The 13935-nt window shown below is 43.8% G+C and overlaps 1 protein-coding gene across 4 annotated transcripts in view; it reads left to right on the forward strand.

The window, feature by feature from the left end:
* Positions 1-5311: 5311 nt before the first annotated feature.
* Positions 5312-13935, forward strand: part of USP10 (ubiquitin specific peptidase 10) — a 61789-nt gene continuing 53165 nt past the window's right edge. For 3 of the 4 annotated variants that reach the window (XR_015700284.1, XM_087738504.1, XM_087738507.1), the window contains exon 1: positions 5312-5453. Coding sequence is in view for 2 of the 4 variants with exons in the window: in XM_087738504.1 (XP_087594630.1) it covers positions 5433-5453 (21 nt within the window). In the remaining 2 variants the exon portion in view is untranslated. The remainder of the gene's footprint in view (positions 5454-13935) is intronic. The other variant, XM_087738505.1, reaches the window with a different exon arrangement.

Genomic DNA, 13935 nt, shown 5'->3' on the forward strand with positions numbered 1-13935 from the left:
AAGAAGTAATTTTTAAATTATTTTTAGGTGGCATTGATAATGGTGGAAACGTTGTAATAGGCAGAAGCTAAATGTAACAATATGAAGTAGAAATAGAACTTATTTGGCTAATCCACCTTTCCTGCATCGTGTTCCAAACCAGACAGTCAGAAATTACTTTTCACACTTTCTGCAGCTGTGACAAAAGACCCACTCCAGTTTGTATAGTGGTTTTAAAGACGGTATTTAACGAGGAGCAGATAAACAGAATTATGACTTCGTAACATTAAACTTAATTGCATAGGCAAACTATAACCTCAGTACTCATCGAAGTAAGCTTTATTTTTCCTGGTCCATTTATCCTCCCTTCAAAACCAGAGGCTCCAGGTGAGTATGGGACCTCTCTCATGTTGTGAGAGGTCACGGGGGTATCGTACCTGTTGGTGCCGCAAGCGTTTTTCCATTGTTACAGGAACAGATGATGCCATTTGCACCTGGGAGACCCCGGGTAGTACGCATTGCTAAAAGCACGGTCTGGCAGGGCGCCCTTTTACGTGTTGGATGTTGCGTACCCAGATGCGTCTTATCATCCCTCGGGAAGTGGTAGCAGATAGCACACCGTGCTCGGAAATAACTTCAGCTCCTAAGCGCTGAACTGCTTTGTGAAATGGGTCTGCTGGAATTCTGCAAAAATGAAAAGGAGAAGGCGTATGAGATGAGTGGGTTTCTACTTTGATTTTCGTCGTGCGAAGAGCCCTCTCGGCCAGTAATTAAGATGGGTAGGCAAAAAGCGTATCCTGCTCGTCTCTGCTCTTAGAGAATCAGGCTCCTGCACCTGTACGTGCCACTGCCTTCTGTAAAACACTTTACATCTTGTCAGGAAGCATAGCTCGCTCTTCCTGCCCTGGGGAAAAATAACTACTGCTCTACCTCATTTTTTAAAAAGGCTCCTATTGCCAAATTCTGAGGAAAGCTCGTTTTACCTGACACAAAACAGCTACCAAAAACCTCAGGTTTTCTCTTCCCACACTTCCACGCCTGTATCTTGGCATCGGCATGTCAAGGAGCTGCTGCCTGCAACGCTGATGGTAGATAACATAAATCCCTCAAGACACCTTGGGGAAAAATTACACTGTGGTGTGAGGTGCAGTGGTTTTGGAGGCTTGAGAAAAAAGCTGGAAATATTTTTGTTCTCAAGTTAGAGTCTTCAGTTGAGAAAAATGTGGCTGAGTGTCTGTCTTCCTCCGTAAGAGATCAGACTGCTTTCTTCTACATGCTGCTGTTTAGGATTCGGTATTCTTAAGTGACAGTGCCTCATGTCTAGAGAATTTAAATCAATAATTTAACCTTTGGTACTCTTTTTGAGAAGCAATTTAGCTTGCAGGAAAAGAAGTCTCAATTCTAATTGTGATTTTTATCTTGCTGATGTGTCTTAATGATGCTCTGACCAGTAGGAAGTTCCTATGGAAAAAAAAAAGCGCAACAAACTTTATATATTATTTTGTTTCAGTTTCTTGTCATAGTTCAGTTCTCTTCCCATGAATGTAATGATGAGTGAGCAGCTAATTGTGCCTTTGTGAACTTAGGCCTTTGAGTTGTCTGGCGGACCAGGTCGGGGCAGATGGAGAAGTTCTGTCACTGCGCTGTGCAAGCCCGAGCACAGACGAGCTCCAGCGACGTACAGTTCCCTTCTCCCTCCTGGTGACTCCACTGCTAGGCGAGAGCCACGCAGCCCAGCCGCGCGGGTGTTGATACCACGCGCGTTTTTTAGCATCACATAGACTCTTTCTGGAACTCAGCGTAGCCCTGGGAAAAAATGTACCTTTGTTTTTATCATGACGGGTTCGGTGACAGAAGGCGAAAGGAAGGTGAGTGAGATAGAGACTTGCAGCTTCTTTTGAGACTGCAGCCCTAAAACAGACAATTGCCTGAGAAGAGAGGAGGCTTGTATTTAAGATAAGGATGAATAAGTCACAAATTCAGCCAAAAGGCCTGCACAGATAACTGATACACAGGCCATATGGAGTCAAGCATCCCCATGATCTCCTAAAGGTTTGTCCAGCCTTCAAATTTGTTTCAGGTTAACTGGAACTAGTCCATGCTTAAGTTCCTTACGTTGACAAATGAAATGTATTTGTTACAAATTTCCAGCAAATTCAGGAATACGGAGTTTGAAGTCAGGCTTGCATTAATGCATTTTTGGAACGAAACACCTCCTGTTGGTGTCCTGTGCTGTTCTGCTCGTCGCTTCCACCTGCACGGCCATTCCTGCGCTGCTGCTGCCTCAGCTTCCCTTGGGAACCGCCGGGATGCCTGCTGCTGGCCTGGGCAAATCGGGCCACAGAAAGTTCAAAACTTATCCTGCAAGCGTGTTTCAATGCTCGGGGTACTCTGAAGTTACGAGGCTTTGGGGAAACCTCAGGAGCAACTTCTGTTCCTTCTTCATAGAGCATCATATCCACATCATAGAGCAACTTTTGTGCCCCCGTGACCGCTGTGAAAACAGCTGGGTTTGCCTCTACAAAGCTCCCGGTGCCTCTGCGGACCTTACGCGGGAGGAGCTGGGGCAGCTGCTTTGACGGACCGTGCCGATGGCATCGCTGTGGACGCCGACCGAGCGTAGGCTGGGTTTCTATTGAAAAATTAAAATACAAGGAGCCAACTGATCCACGAGGAGAAGCCCCTCCCTGAGGTCCAACCAGGGCAGATGACTGCTGCTTGTAAATACTTTCTGGTAGGCAACGGTGCGGGTGGAGCGGAAAGAGCTTCCTCCCCAGCACTGTTTTTGTGCCATTATGGGCACGAGGCCGGTACCACTGTGGTCCCGGAGACTCCTGGTGCTTTAAATAATGGTTCTGTTTTTTCTCTGCACAGCAGCCACCTTAGCTTTCTGTGTCTTGGTCCCGCCAAAACACAGTATAGTGCTGACTGTTTTTTTTCTTCCCAGTTGAATCTCACTACCAGAATGACTGGAGAAGTAGCAAAGCCTTCATTGTACCTAGAAACTATTGGGATAAAAGTTCTGCATCTCTGAAGAAAAAAGCCTTCAGAGCTCCTAAAGCTCTTAGCACTAGGAGGAAGCTTTCCATGGAGAGCAGTAAACCTCCCGCAGTGATCAACCAGTTCTTGCGGCACTACAGGAAGGTATTCCCTCCTGGCCCTGAAAGAACGGGTGCCTGGTTGCTTCAGAAAAGTCATACGTACAAATCCTTCCCCTCCTGGGCGCTGTCGCGAGCACGGGTCTTATGATCTAGCGAAATCACGAGGAGTAGGTATGGGAGGGTGAGCCATTCCCAAGCGCTTCGCATTCACTGTAGGATAAGAGCAATTACAGTAGTTACTGGGAGGCAGCTAACGCCGAGTAGTTTATTCAGCTCGCTAGCTAATGTCAGCTAACCCTTTCTTATTTCCATAGCCATGGACCTCATTTGTTGTTGATCAATTCACAAAATAATTAAGTCAGTACCATGTTGTTAGGAACATTACTTTGCTCCGTCAATCTTAAGAACGTGGATACACAGAAGAAAAATACAGCACCACTTTTTTCAGTTGGAAAAGCAACATGTTGTTTGGGAGCTATAATTCATGGCCACTGGCATAAAGGACAGAAGAAAATAAAACTGGTTTGTGCAATGCAGTAAGCAGGAATGAAATAACAGACCACAAAAAATGGCAAAAATGAATGGTAAAACAGAACCGAGGTGGAAACTTTGCAGCAGGTAAGTTTCTTCAAAGCGTGCTTTGCAATAAAACTTACAAAACTTACATTATTACAAAATATTGTGGTAAACTGTTAGCAGACTTTACAATGAAACTGTGTTAGGACAGGATAAAATTGAAGGTGTTTTAAACATTGCTGAACTGTGAGACAGTGACATCCTTTCTGCCCACGCCAGTTTTCACCATCAGCTCCAGCTTTGAACAGCACTGGTATTTGAATTAACTGGTTTTCAGGCGGGAGGCACTGTGCTCATTTGTATTTTCAGCCGTTTGAAGGGGCAGCCTTTCCAGCAAAAACAGGCAGTTTACTTAGGCAGTATTGTGGGCAGAAGGGAATTTTGCCTTCAACCAGATGAGCTATGTCAGGGTTTTCGCTCCATTATTTACCTTGTAAATTAGACTCCCGAGGGGAGAGGGGGTTTCAGATGTTTGAAATGCTGTATGCAAAAAGCCTATACATTTGTCTCCCTTTTTTGTTTCTCGCTTTTAATATTAAACAGCCGTTTTCACTGCTAGTTCTCTGCCTTAGGACAGAAGAACAACACTTGCAGAAGAAAGGGAGCGGCAGCAGGGTGTGTCAGCTTAAAGGACAGAAGCCGATACAGAAAATCATTTACTGTCATTCCTTCCCATTACTGTCATGAGCACATGTTAAGTGTTGTGCTTCATAAAATGCAGGGAAATGTCCTTATCCTTGAGAGGTGGGTGAATCTTCTTCCCGCTTTCAGTGAACCTCCCCTCTCAACAGCCGAAGACACCCAGTTCGTTATTTCCTTCTCTTCTCTTCAACTTTCACAGTAACGTCAAGCTTTCTCTAACGCTTGCTTTCTGACTGAAGTAGACTTTTGCAGGATTTGGTAGTTTGTTTAAGGAAAAAAACATGGCATAAATTAGCGATTAATTTAATGGATTCTTGCCTGGGGGGTTCAGTATTCAGTTATGACTCAGTCCCCTCAAAAATCATGAGATTGGCTTAGTCACTTTTTTTTTTTTTTTTTTTTTTCCCCAGATAGAAACGCTGAACCCATTCCCACTCTCGTTATTTGGGAGAGGCGCAGGACGGCTTCGCTCTGCCAGCAGGCAGCCTTCCTCCCGCCTGCCGGCGTGACCCTCGGCACACGGCCTGTCACGGACTTTCGAGGTGAACCCATCACTAATCCTTGGGGGCAGCCTGCCTGCTTGCATGCTCCTATTTTGTCAGCTTACTCCCGTAGCACAGGGCCAGCTGTGTTGTCTCGCCCAGGTCACTCGGCCGGGCCACCGGCTGCACGGCTGCGGGACCAAGCTCCCGCCACTGCCTCTGGAGGCGGCGGGCCCGCCTCATGGCCGCCCGCCTCACGGCGGCTCCCCAGCCCCAGACGACGCCCGGGGGCTGAAGGCGAATTTTTTTTGCCAGCCTCGCCCTCCTTCCCGCCTCGGGTACGCCCGGCTCCCCCCTCAGGGAGGCGGCCCCGCGGCTGGCGCCCTCCCCGCCGCCGGGCCCCTTCCTCAGGGCCGTCCCGCCCCCCCCGCTCGGCCGCCACCGCGCCTGCGCCGCCACCGCCCGCCGCCGCCGCCCGCCCCGCGCGCAGGCGCAGAGGCGCCACCGCCCCTCCCCGCCGCCGCCGTGCGCAGGCGCGGTGGGCGCCGCCTGCCCGCCCGGCTGGTGCGTGCGAGAGAGAAGATGGCGGCGGCGGGGGCAGCAGCGTGAGGCGCCCGGGAGACGCCGAGCTCCCCAGCGGACGCGGGGCGCCATGGCCGTGAACAGCGCCCAGGTACTGGCCGGCCCCGCGCTGGCGGCTCGGGGGGTTGCGGGGGCTCCCGGCGGGCTGCGAGGGGCGGCCGGGCCCTGCGGCGCGGCTCGCCGAGGGGGGGAGCGTGGTGGCCGGGACTAGGCCCAGGGTGATTCTGCAGCTTCATTGAATCTCCTCAGGGCGGTGGAGGGGCCTCGCCGCCGGGCGGGACGGCGGCCTCCCGTACTCCCGGCGGCGGCCCTGCCCCGCGGAGGGGCTCGGCGTGCTGGGGCTCGGCCCCTCGCCGCGCCGGTTCCACCGCGCCTGGGCAGGGGGGTCGGAGCGGGGCGGGGAGGAGGCCCGCAGGAGCCCTTCGCGGCGTGAAGTCGGTGCTGTACCCCCATCCGAGCCGCTGCCAGGAGAGGATGGTGGGGAAAGAGTCGTTACGTTGGGGTTTTTTTTGGTTGGGTTTTGTTTTTTTTTTGAGGGGTGGAGAGGCAGAAGTGATTCTATAATGAGAAAGGAATAAGGAGATTTGTAAACTAATCCCCCCCCCAACACTCAATAAACCTCAATGCATTGGGGTGCAAAGGGCTGAGTGTTGCAAGATTACCGTGCATGGGGATGCATGTGCAGCTTCCCTGTCTCCCACTAACTAAAGCAGCCAGAAGATTTGTGCACACAGTGAAAAAAAAAGAACAAAACACCTTCAATCGTGGTAGTTTTTCACTGGAAGTTAAAAGCTCGATCCCTGGTTTAATCTAGTGTGTGCTTACAGCAAATGATTGAATGAGTTAACTTGACTATTTCTTTCCTGTAAGGTTTTTCTCCCAAAAAGCTTTAAAGCAAAAAGGCAATGTGTGCGGTGCACAGAGGAGTTTATTTCAAGACTTCGTACAACTTTGTCTTTAGCAGATAATAAAGTTTAGAAATCTTTGGTCGTGTTAAAGATAATTTTGTTAAGAAACGGTGTTTTTTGTGGTAGAAAACATCTTTCATAAAATTTAAGTGTTTTAAACAAGGTGATGCTTTATTCTGAATTCCATATTTTTTTTTTTCTGAAGGGCAGTTAAGGTACACACGTAATAAAGTTGTGCGCTAGTGGCACTGACAGTGATTTTTTCCATACAGAAAAGTTGTAATCGGTGAAAACTGTCATGACGTTTCTTGTCCAGCTTGATTTATTTATGTTTGAGAGAAAGAGGGACATGATTTTGTGAACGTCGGTGTTCTGGGGGCAGCTGCAGTTTCTGGAGTTTGTTTAAAATTCTTTTAAAATTTTGTCTCCTTCAACTTTTCTTTCAAAGTGGAGGAAACTCACTTAGTTTTTTTATTGCCCTAATGAATGAATGAATGGCACATATATCAAAAGGATTCGGTGTAAAACTGGGAAGCTGTTTTACTTGCTGCTTTCCCCTCCCCTCAGTACTAGACAGCAGTGCTTGTGGTCAGTTTGGTAAGACTGGGTTTTACATTGCATCTTTTTTCTTGATTTAGAAGAAGGGCATTTTTGTGTCTGTACTTAATTAAGCTGGTGTACCTTGAAACAAAAAAAAGAGTTCTGCTGATGATTTAGTTTATGGTGAAGCACTGCAGAGCTGTAATTAAACCTAGGCTGTAAATTCATCTTCAGTAGTAACTTGTACATAGACTATGTTAAATCAACCCCTCTATAGGTATAGGTAGATATTTAGGTCTTGTGAGGATTGCTGCTTGAATTTATACATAATTTGAAAGCAAATCTGTGATATCTTTCAGTTAATGCTTTGTTTGTGTCATTAAACACAACCTATTTTTTGTGTTTTGGGTTTTTTCCCCCTAATGTAAACCGTTGATTTAAATACTGGGATTTATGTGAATACATATTCTAGAGCAATGCAGTGCTATAACGCTGAAGTAAGGTAATAATGTTTCGGACTTTTTTGGAATGAGAACCTGAAAATAAGCTCAGGGATGCAGTTTTACATGTAGGTGTTTCCTTTTTATTTTAGGATGGTAGTGTTGCAGATCAGTAGAAAAATTAGAGAGTTTTGATAAAAATTGCCTGTTCTGAGCACAAGACTAAATAACATTATTTAGTCATTATGTTCGTGTCATAATGCAGAGTCGTAAGCAAAAGTGCTTAGTTTTTCCATGTGACTGTAATTCGAGTGTACCGTAATTGAGACTTTTTTTGTCACACAGGGGAAAAAAAATCTTCAAGAAAATCATGCTCTTCTAATAGGTAAAATGCGTAGTCAGATTTCTGCCAATGAATGGATTCATGTAACAGTGGGCAGAACTATTTCATCAGTCAGTTTGCACATTCTAACAAATGAATCATGAAACATGACAATATCGTATATTTTCAAAGGGACGTTAATTTTGGATGGCCAGCTAGTCAGCAAGCACGTGAGTATATGGTAACACGGTTTAGCTATTGCTGGTTGTTTGTACCTCTGTATTCTATGTCATTATTTTGTAATCATTTAATGAGATATTTTAAGTGTTGCTGTCAGTTTTCTGGGTGTGTTCTGAATATATTCAAAATCTGTAAGAGTTTTTTTTTTTAATTGAGGTAAGCTAGAAGTAAACCTGTTGTATCACTACAGGCTTTGTATGACACTACTGATGTTGAGCTGATTTAGCACTGGATATAGTCGAAACCATTTGTCATCAAGGTCATCTAAAAATCTTCTTTAAAAAATAAAAAAAAGACATTTTAAAAACTATTTCCCTGTTTGGAAAGAGTAATACTCTGTAGGAACTGTATAAACAGTTATTTTAGCCACTTTTCTTATTGTTTTTCGTAGGAAGAATTAATACAAACACATCATGTATAAATCTTGTGAAAACAAGTTAAGCAGAAGAAAGGATACCGTAGCAGAATGAATCATTTATGCTTGTTTTGTTCTTTCACCATTACTGTGGTGTCAGATTAACTCAGTGCCATTTTAAATGTGCCGTATTGCCCCAAAAGCCGGCTGAAGTAACAACCAGTGGAGTTTGAGTTCAGAAAAAGCTGAACAAGCTCATAAGCTGCTCATCCTCACCCAAGCCTGTGTCTGGCCTGGCAACCAGAATAACTGGAACTCGGAACATGGCATGCAATCCGACTCCCTGAAATACTGCACTGCAAACTACCTCTTCTATGGCTGGCTTGCAGTGTTGCTCCCTGGCAGGGTGTAGTTTGATGTTCCCTTAAGCCAGCGCTGTTTCTGGAAGAAGAAAAGAAAATAAAAAGCAGCAGTCTGTAGGCATTTGCTCTGTGCTGTCTTTGCAGTGTATTGCCTGATATTTGTGAGTGACCTTGATTAGGGAACTGATCTGTCTCAAAAACAATCTTAAAAAAATGGTTGTAATGCAGCTGGATGAGTTTCTTGTGCTAGCTTGCTTGCATCCATGCAGATGTGTCTAATGTTACGGTGTCCTTACAGGCAGAAAGAAGCGTTTGGAGAGAGGGCAAGGTGGATTCTGTCTGTCAGGTTCCTGAAGTACACTGAGAACTATGGGGGGCACCCTGAAGACAAAATGAAAGGTGGCTCTGGGCAAGGGCTGCCAGTGGGTGGATTTGTAGAGGGGTTTTTGAGTGCATCATCTTGCTGTAGCTGCCGCTTTTCCTCTCTCCTGCTCCGTTGCTGTTCTGTGTTTTAAAGGGGTGAAGAAGCTGGATTTATCTCCCTTTTCCTTCTTTGAGTCCTGCTTTCATTGCTCAGACGGGGCTGTGTTGGTCCTTTTGCTAGAGCTTTTGCTGATGGAGCGAGTAGTTCTTCTAGGCTTTCGTGGTCTCAGGAATTCAGGCTGCAGCTGAAGCTGTGCGTTTAGGTAGCCAGAAGGTATCATCTGTCTTTCGAAATTGTGAGTGGTGAATCCACGCAGAGTACAGTGGGTGAATGTGGGTTGCTTAACTTAAAAAAAAGAAGTCTGGGAAAACTGACACAGAACTCAAATTTGGACCGGTATGGCAGCATGCAAATAATGGAATAAACCCCACACTTTTTGTGAATCACTGCGTTTATTCTGTGCATTCTAGACTATAGCAGTGATTCGGAGACTTTTTAGAATGGATCCAGCCATTTACCTATTAAGAAATGCGGTTTTTGTAGGCAGTTGCTTAGACACACTGCTTTTTCCATTCACGTAGCTGTTAAAATCCTTGTGGAGTTAAGTGGGGTTTTGTTTATAGGTAAACTAAGCAGTCTGATTTCTGTTTAGTGATATACATGCAACATGCTGTGTTGTACAAAACAGCCAAATCTGTTGTAATAGAAGTTGCTGGCCTTGGGCCATTGGATTATAGTCATTTGTCACTCTAATGCCATTTCAGCAATGTAGATGTTCATTTCCAAAGAATTAAACGTGCTAGAACTGCGGTTTTTCTTTTTGATGGAAGTGCTTTATGTGTGATCATTAAACATACAACCGGGGATTATGGAACAAAGGGTTATGCTTCGTGGTGGAAAAAAAATGTGTGTGTGTACGTGTGTGTGTGTACATATATATATATATATATATATATACAAACACTCCATAATGGAGTAGTCTGGGATGCCAAACCCTATTTTTATTTTATGAAACTGTAATGTATGCATTTAGGACTAAATGTTTTAAGTATTCCCAATAATGGTGCTGTGTTGATTATTTTTAAAACACTTTAAAGGATTTTGTTAGATTAGCACTCATGTTAATATATTCATTAACACTCTAGTAGAGTAAAACTTTGAAGTACATTAGTCTTTTAATTTTGTATTTGACTCTCTAATACCTAATTTGATTGCAGATGTTCTTGATATTTTAAATACATATAAGAACTTTTCCTCCTTGTTTGACAGAGTAAGATGTATTGATCTTTGGTGCGTGCTACAAGTTCTGTTTCTCTTCACCTGTAGTTAGGCAGGAGGTAGCTTAAATCACAGTAGCCCTAACAAAATGTTTGTGTAAGGCTTATTTAAATCATACCCCCAATGGAAGAGCACGTGTTTAAGATAAAATTAAGAAAGGCCTTCTTGAGATCCTATGGTAGTCACAAATGTTAATGCCGTACAACCTGAAAGAAATGTGCAAGAGTGCTTTTGGGAATTTTACTACTTATAGTATTGTATGGGAATTCATATAACGTATGGAATTTTTAAAAGAAGCCTTGTATGTTATTTGCATTGAAATTTTAGTAGGAAAGAAAGGGATATAGATCAGCTTCCATTGAATGTAATGTTAACACAAACTGGAGAATCACTTAAGGGTTCTGTAACTTTTTTACTTTGTTAAAAACCAAAAAAACCAACCAAAACAAAACCCAACTGGGGTTCAGCTTTGATGTGGAAGAGAAAAATAACCCTATCTGTAAGAAACTGTAAAGAAGAACATATCTCTAGAAGTTGTGTGAAAAGATGCATTTAAAAAAACATACCAGAAGGTAGGTTTTCTTCAAAGAATTCTGTGTATGAAAGACTTCTCTTTCTGTTTTGTTTGAACCAAACTGAACATACCAGCAGAAATAGCAGTGCTGTATTCCCTCAGTGCAGCGGACGTGTTTTTTCATACAACATTTAGAGCCTGCTGTAGTGATTCACAGGTTTCCTGCCTCATTTTTCCCCATGAATGTTGCAGGCTGGCAATGGATTTACCAGTGTAACTTAAAATACAGAAGTTGTATATCATTCATGCAAAGAAGTGAAGGCTTTTGTTGTGAAAATGTTTTGTCTTGTTCGAGTGGGATTCCTTTGTAGGTAGTGTAGCAACATGTTACCAATAGCGATTCTTACAGTGTCAAGGTAATGTTCTTATTTTCATGAGTACTTAACGGCTTTGCCATAAGCACATAGCTATCTCTGTGGGAACATGTATATAATTTGCTCTTTAGCCTGTATTGCAAAAATATACATGTGTTTTATATTTATATATTTATACAGATCACCTGTTATTAGTGTAGGAAACTCCTAGAACGCAGGTGGGATTACCAGGTATCGGGTGGCAAGCGTGACTTTAGATGTGCTGGCTTTCGTTGTGTGAACGTGTCAAGACTTCAGATGCCGTACGTGGTATCAAACCACACATATTCTCGCTCCTGGTTGTCCGGGGGAGCAGAGTTCCAGTTGCACATGGCTCTTGTTTGAACAGGCTGAGTCTAAGTTTTAAAGAGGGAAATTAATTCAAAGCTAACCTCGTTTACAAGGTAGGAGTTAAAGAAATGACTCTGACAGGAAAAAAGGGGAGATAGAGGCAAGATACTAATTCCTTTGATTCTTGCTGCAAGCGTTAGGATGCACGGAGAGGGAAATGGAAAAAGTTTGGTTGCTTAGCTTAATGGTAGCAACAGGCAGTTAGATTAATCGTATTCAAATAATGGTTTTGGACCATGCTACATAGAAGGGTATTTGGTTAAAAATGATGCTATACCGGTACATAATATGGGATGGTCTTGTAATTTTAAATACGGGTAGGTATGATAAAAGGAGAGGGAAATAAAGCAGAGAAGAATAGTCATTGTCAGCGCAAGTTACAGCTGAATTGCAAGAAGAATCAAGCTCTCTTGAGTTCCGGTCTACTTCAGTCTATCCATTAAATCATGTAGTCTCTAATAATAGCTAGCTGTTACCAGAGAAAGTAAGAAATAGTGCTGTAATGTCCTTAAAGCATGGAAAATCTCACTTTCTGTTCCCCTGCTGCCTTTGGGATACAAAACCAAAGCTGCCACTGTTCGAAAATTTCTGTGGAGCACTGTACTTAATTGATACAAAGTTGGAAAAAAGTCAAAGACAACTTTTTTAGGCAATTCCCAATACTCAGGTAAAGGCTGTGACCATAGGCTATTGCCCCTTAACAAGACATTTAAGCTCCCACGAATCACACATAGTGAACGCACCCTAACTTAAGCCAACAAAAAAAGGATTTATGCTGTTAATATGCTTTCATAGCAAGCAAGAATGAGATACGTAAAATTATCATGCTGGCGTTGCAAGCGACAGAAAATGTGAGTGCAGCAGAAACATAAAAGTGTGAAAGAGGAGTAGTCGGCTTTCAGAGCAGAGGAAATAAAGCTGTTGAGTTTGCTCATGTCAACAGGTTTGTGTTCTCAGTCTCTTGAACCGTACCTTTGTTCAAACACAGCACTGAATTGTGGTGGTCACTCTTGTTGCTGTGAGTCAAAACGACTGTAAGTACCAGATGTTGGCATGCGGTGTTTCAGATGTTGCCAAAGAGTCAGAGTTTCCTTAATTGGGGAGGATAAAGGCAATGGACATGTATTAACGCTTAGTACTAACGATTGTCACGTAAATGATATTATAGTTTTCTGCTTTGGTGTGATTGCATACTTAAAATAGAGATTTCCCCGAGTTCTCATCAATGTTCACCCCTGGAACGACGCGTTAGGGCCGTTGTGCACATTTTTTTCCTTTGCTTTGTGCTGCTGCTAGTAATGGTGGGTGCCACCATCAGCAGCTGCAGTGGGCTAAAGGGATCCCTCATTCCTAGAAGCAGTGCTCAGTTGTGTGCTGAGCTACATAGCATGTGCATGTATAGTGTTTTCACGGTAGTATGACTTTATAGTTAGTCTGAATTCGTCAGTTCTTTCTAGCCAAAAATCTTAGGGGTTAGCTAAGAGCTAAGGTATTTTATAGCTGTTTGGTTTGCATGCCAAATTTTGTGTAAGTGTTTGTGCTTCAAGTTTATTTTTTTTATGACAGCTTAAAAAAAAAGAAGGACTTGTAATTAGTGAACAACTGCTAATTCTATTATCTTTGAAGGTCAGCTCCAAGTATGAGTGTGCAACACATCCAGTGTGTTTACTGAGTAGCCAGAGGTTGCAATATTTGATAATGGCAGACATGGCAGAAACTTGGTTCAATTTGTATTTTCCATCTTATTTGCAAAACAGCCATTTTGAACATTAATATGAGTGACTGACTGTGTTTACCAAATGTTTTTAGGATTTGCCAGATTTTTTTAATTGGATTTGGGACCAAAGGGGGCAATGTACAGCCACATGAGAAGCATGTTCTTTCAAAAGCTGCCTAAATTGGTGTTGTTTGAAAGTGGAAAGTATTATAAACTCACAATACACAGGCTGAAATATGAGGGTGTGGTTTCATTGTTGTTGCTCAGCTTTATCAGCATTGCAGATTAGATGGCAATTTGCTAGTATTTACGTGGGGTCCCCTAAAATGCCGTCGCTCCTTTGTACCGTAGGTGGATGAGGGGGAGGACAGAAGGTGCTGGAGTTGCAGAGGTGCTGGTGGAGGTGAGGGGTGTGAGCAGGGACACAGCAGGCAGCAGCGGCTTCTGCCTCTGTCCTTGCAGCGAGTAAGTGGAAGAGCCAGTGCTGCGCTGTGTTTGTCTCCCCTGCCGCGTGTCGATATTCCCCTTGGTGGATGGCTGCATGTGCAGGCCAAGAAGTGGATGGAGCAGGGTACCTGAGCTATCCGGTGTGTATTCTGATCTCGGAGTGTTGTGGGCTTTATCTGTAATAGTGTGTCAGAATACGCTCTGGTTTAGTCCCTTTCCCCCCCCTGCAGAAAGCAAGAGAATTTCAGTCTCTTCAATATTG

Source organism: Nipponia nippon, unplaced genomic scaffold, assembly GCF_047370975.1.
Source record: "Nipponia nippon isolate SJK-2023a ecotype South Korea unplaced genomic scaffold, ASM4737097v1 scaffold_7, whole genome shotgun sequence".
Lineage (NCBI taxonomy): Eukaryota > Metazoa > Chordata > Aves > Pelecaniformes > Threskiornithidae > Nipponia > Nipponia nippon.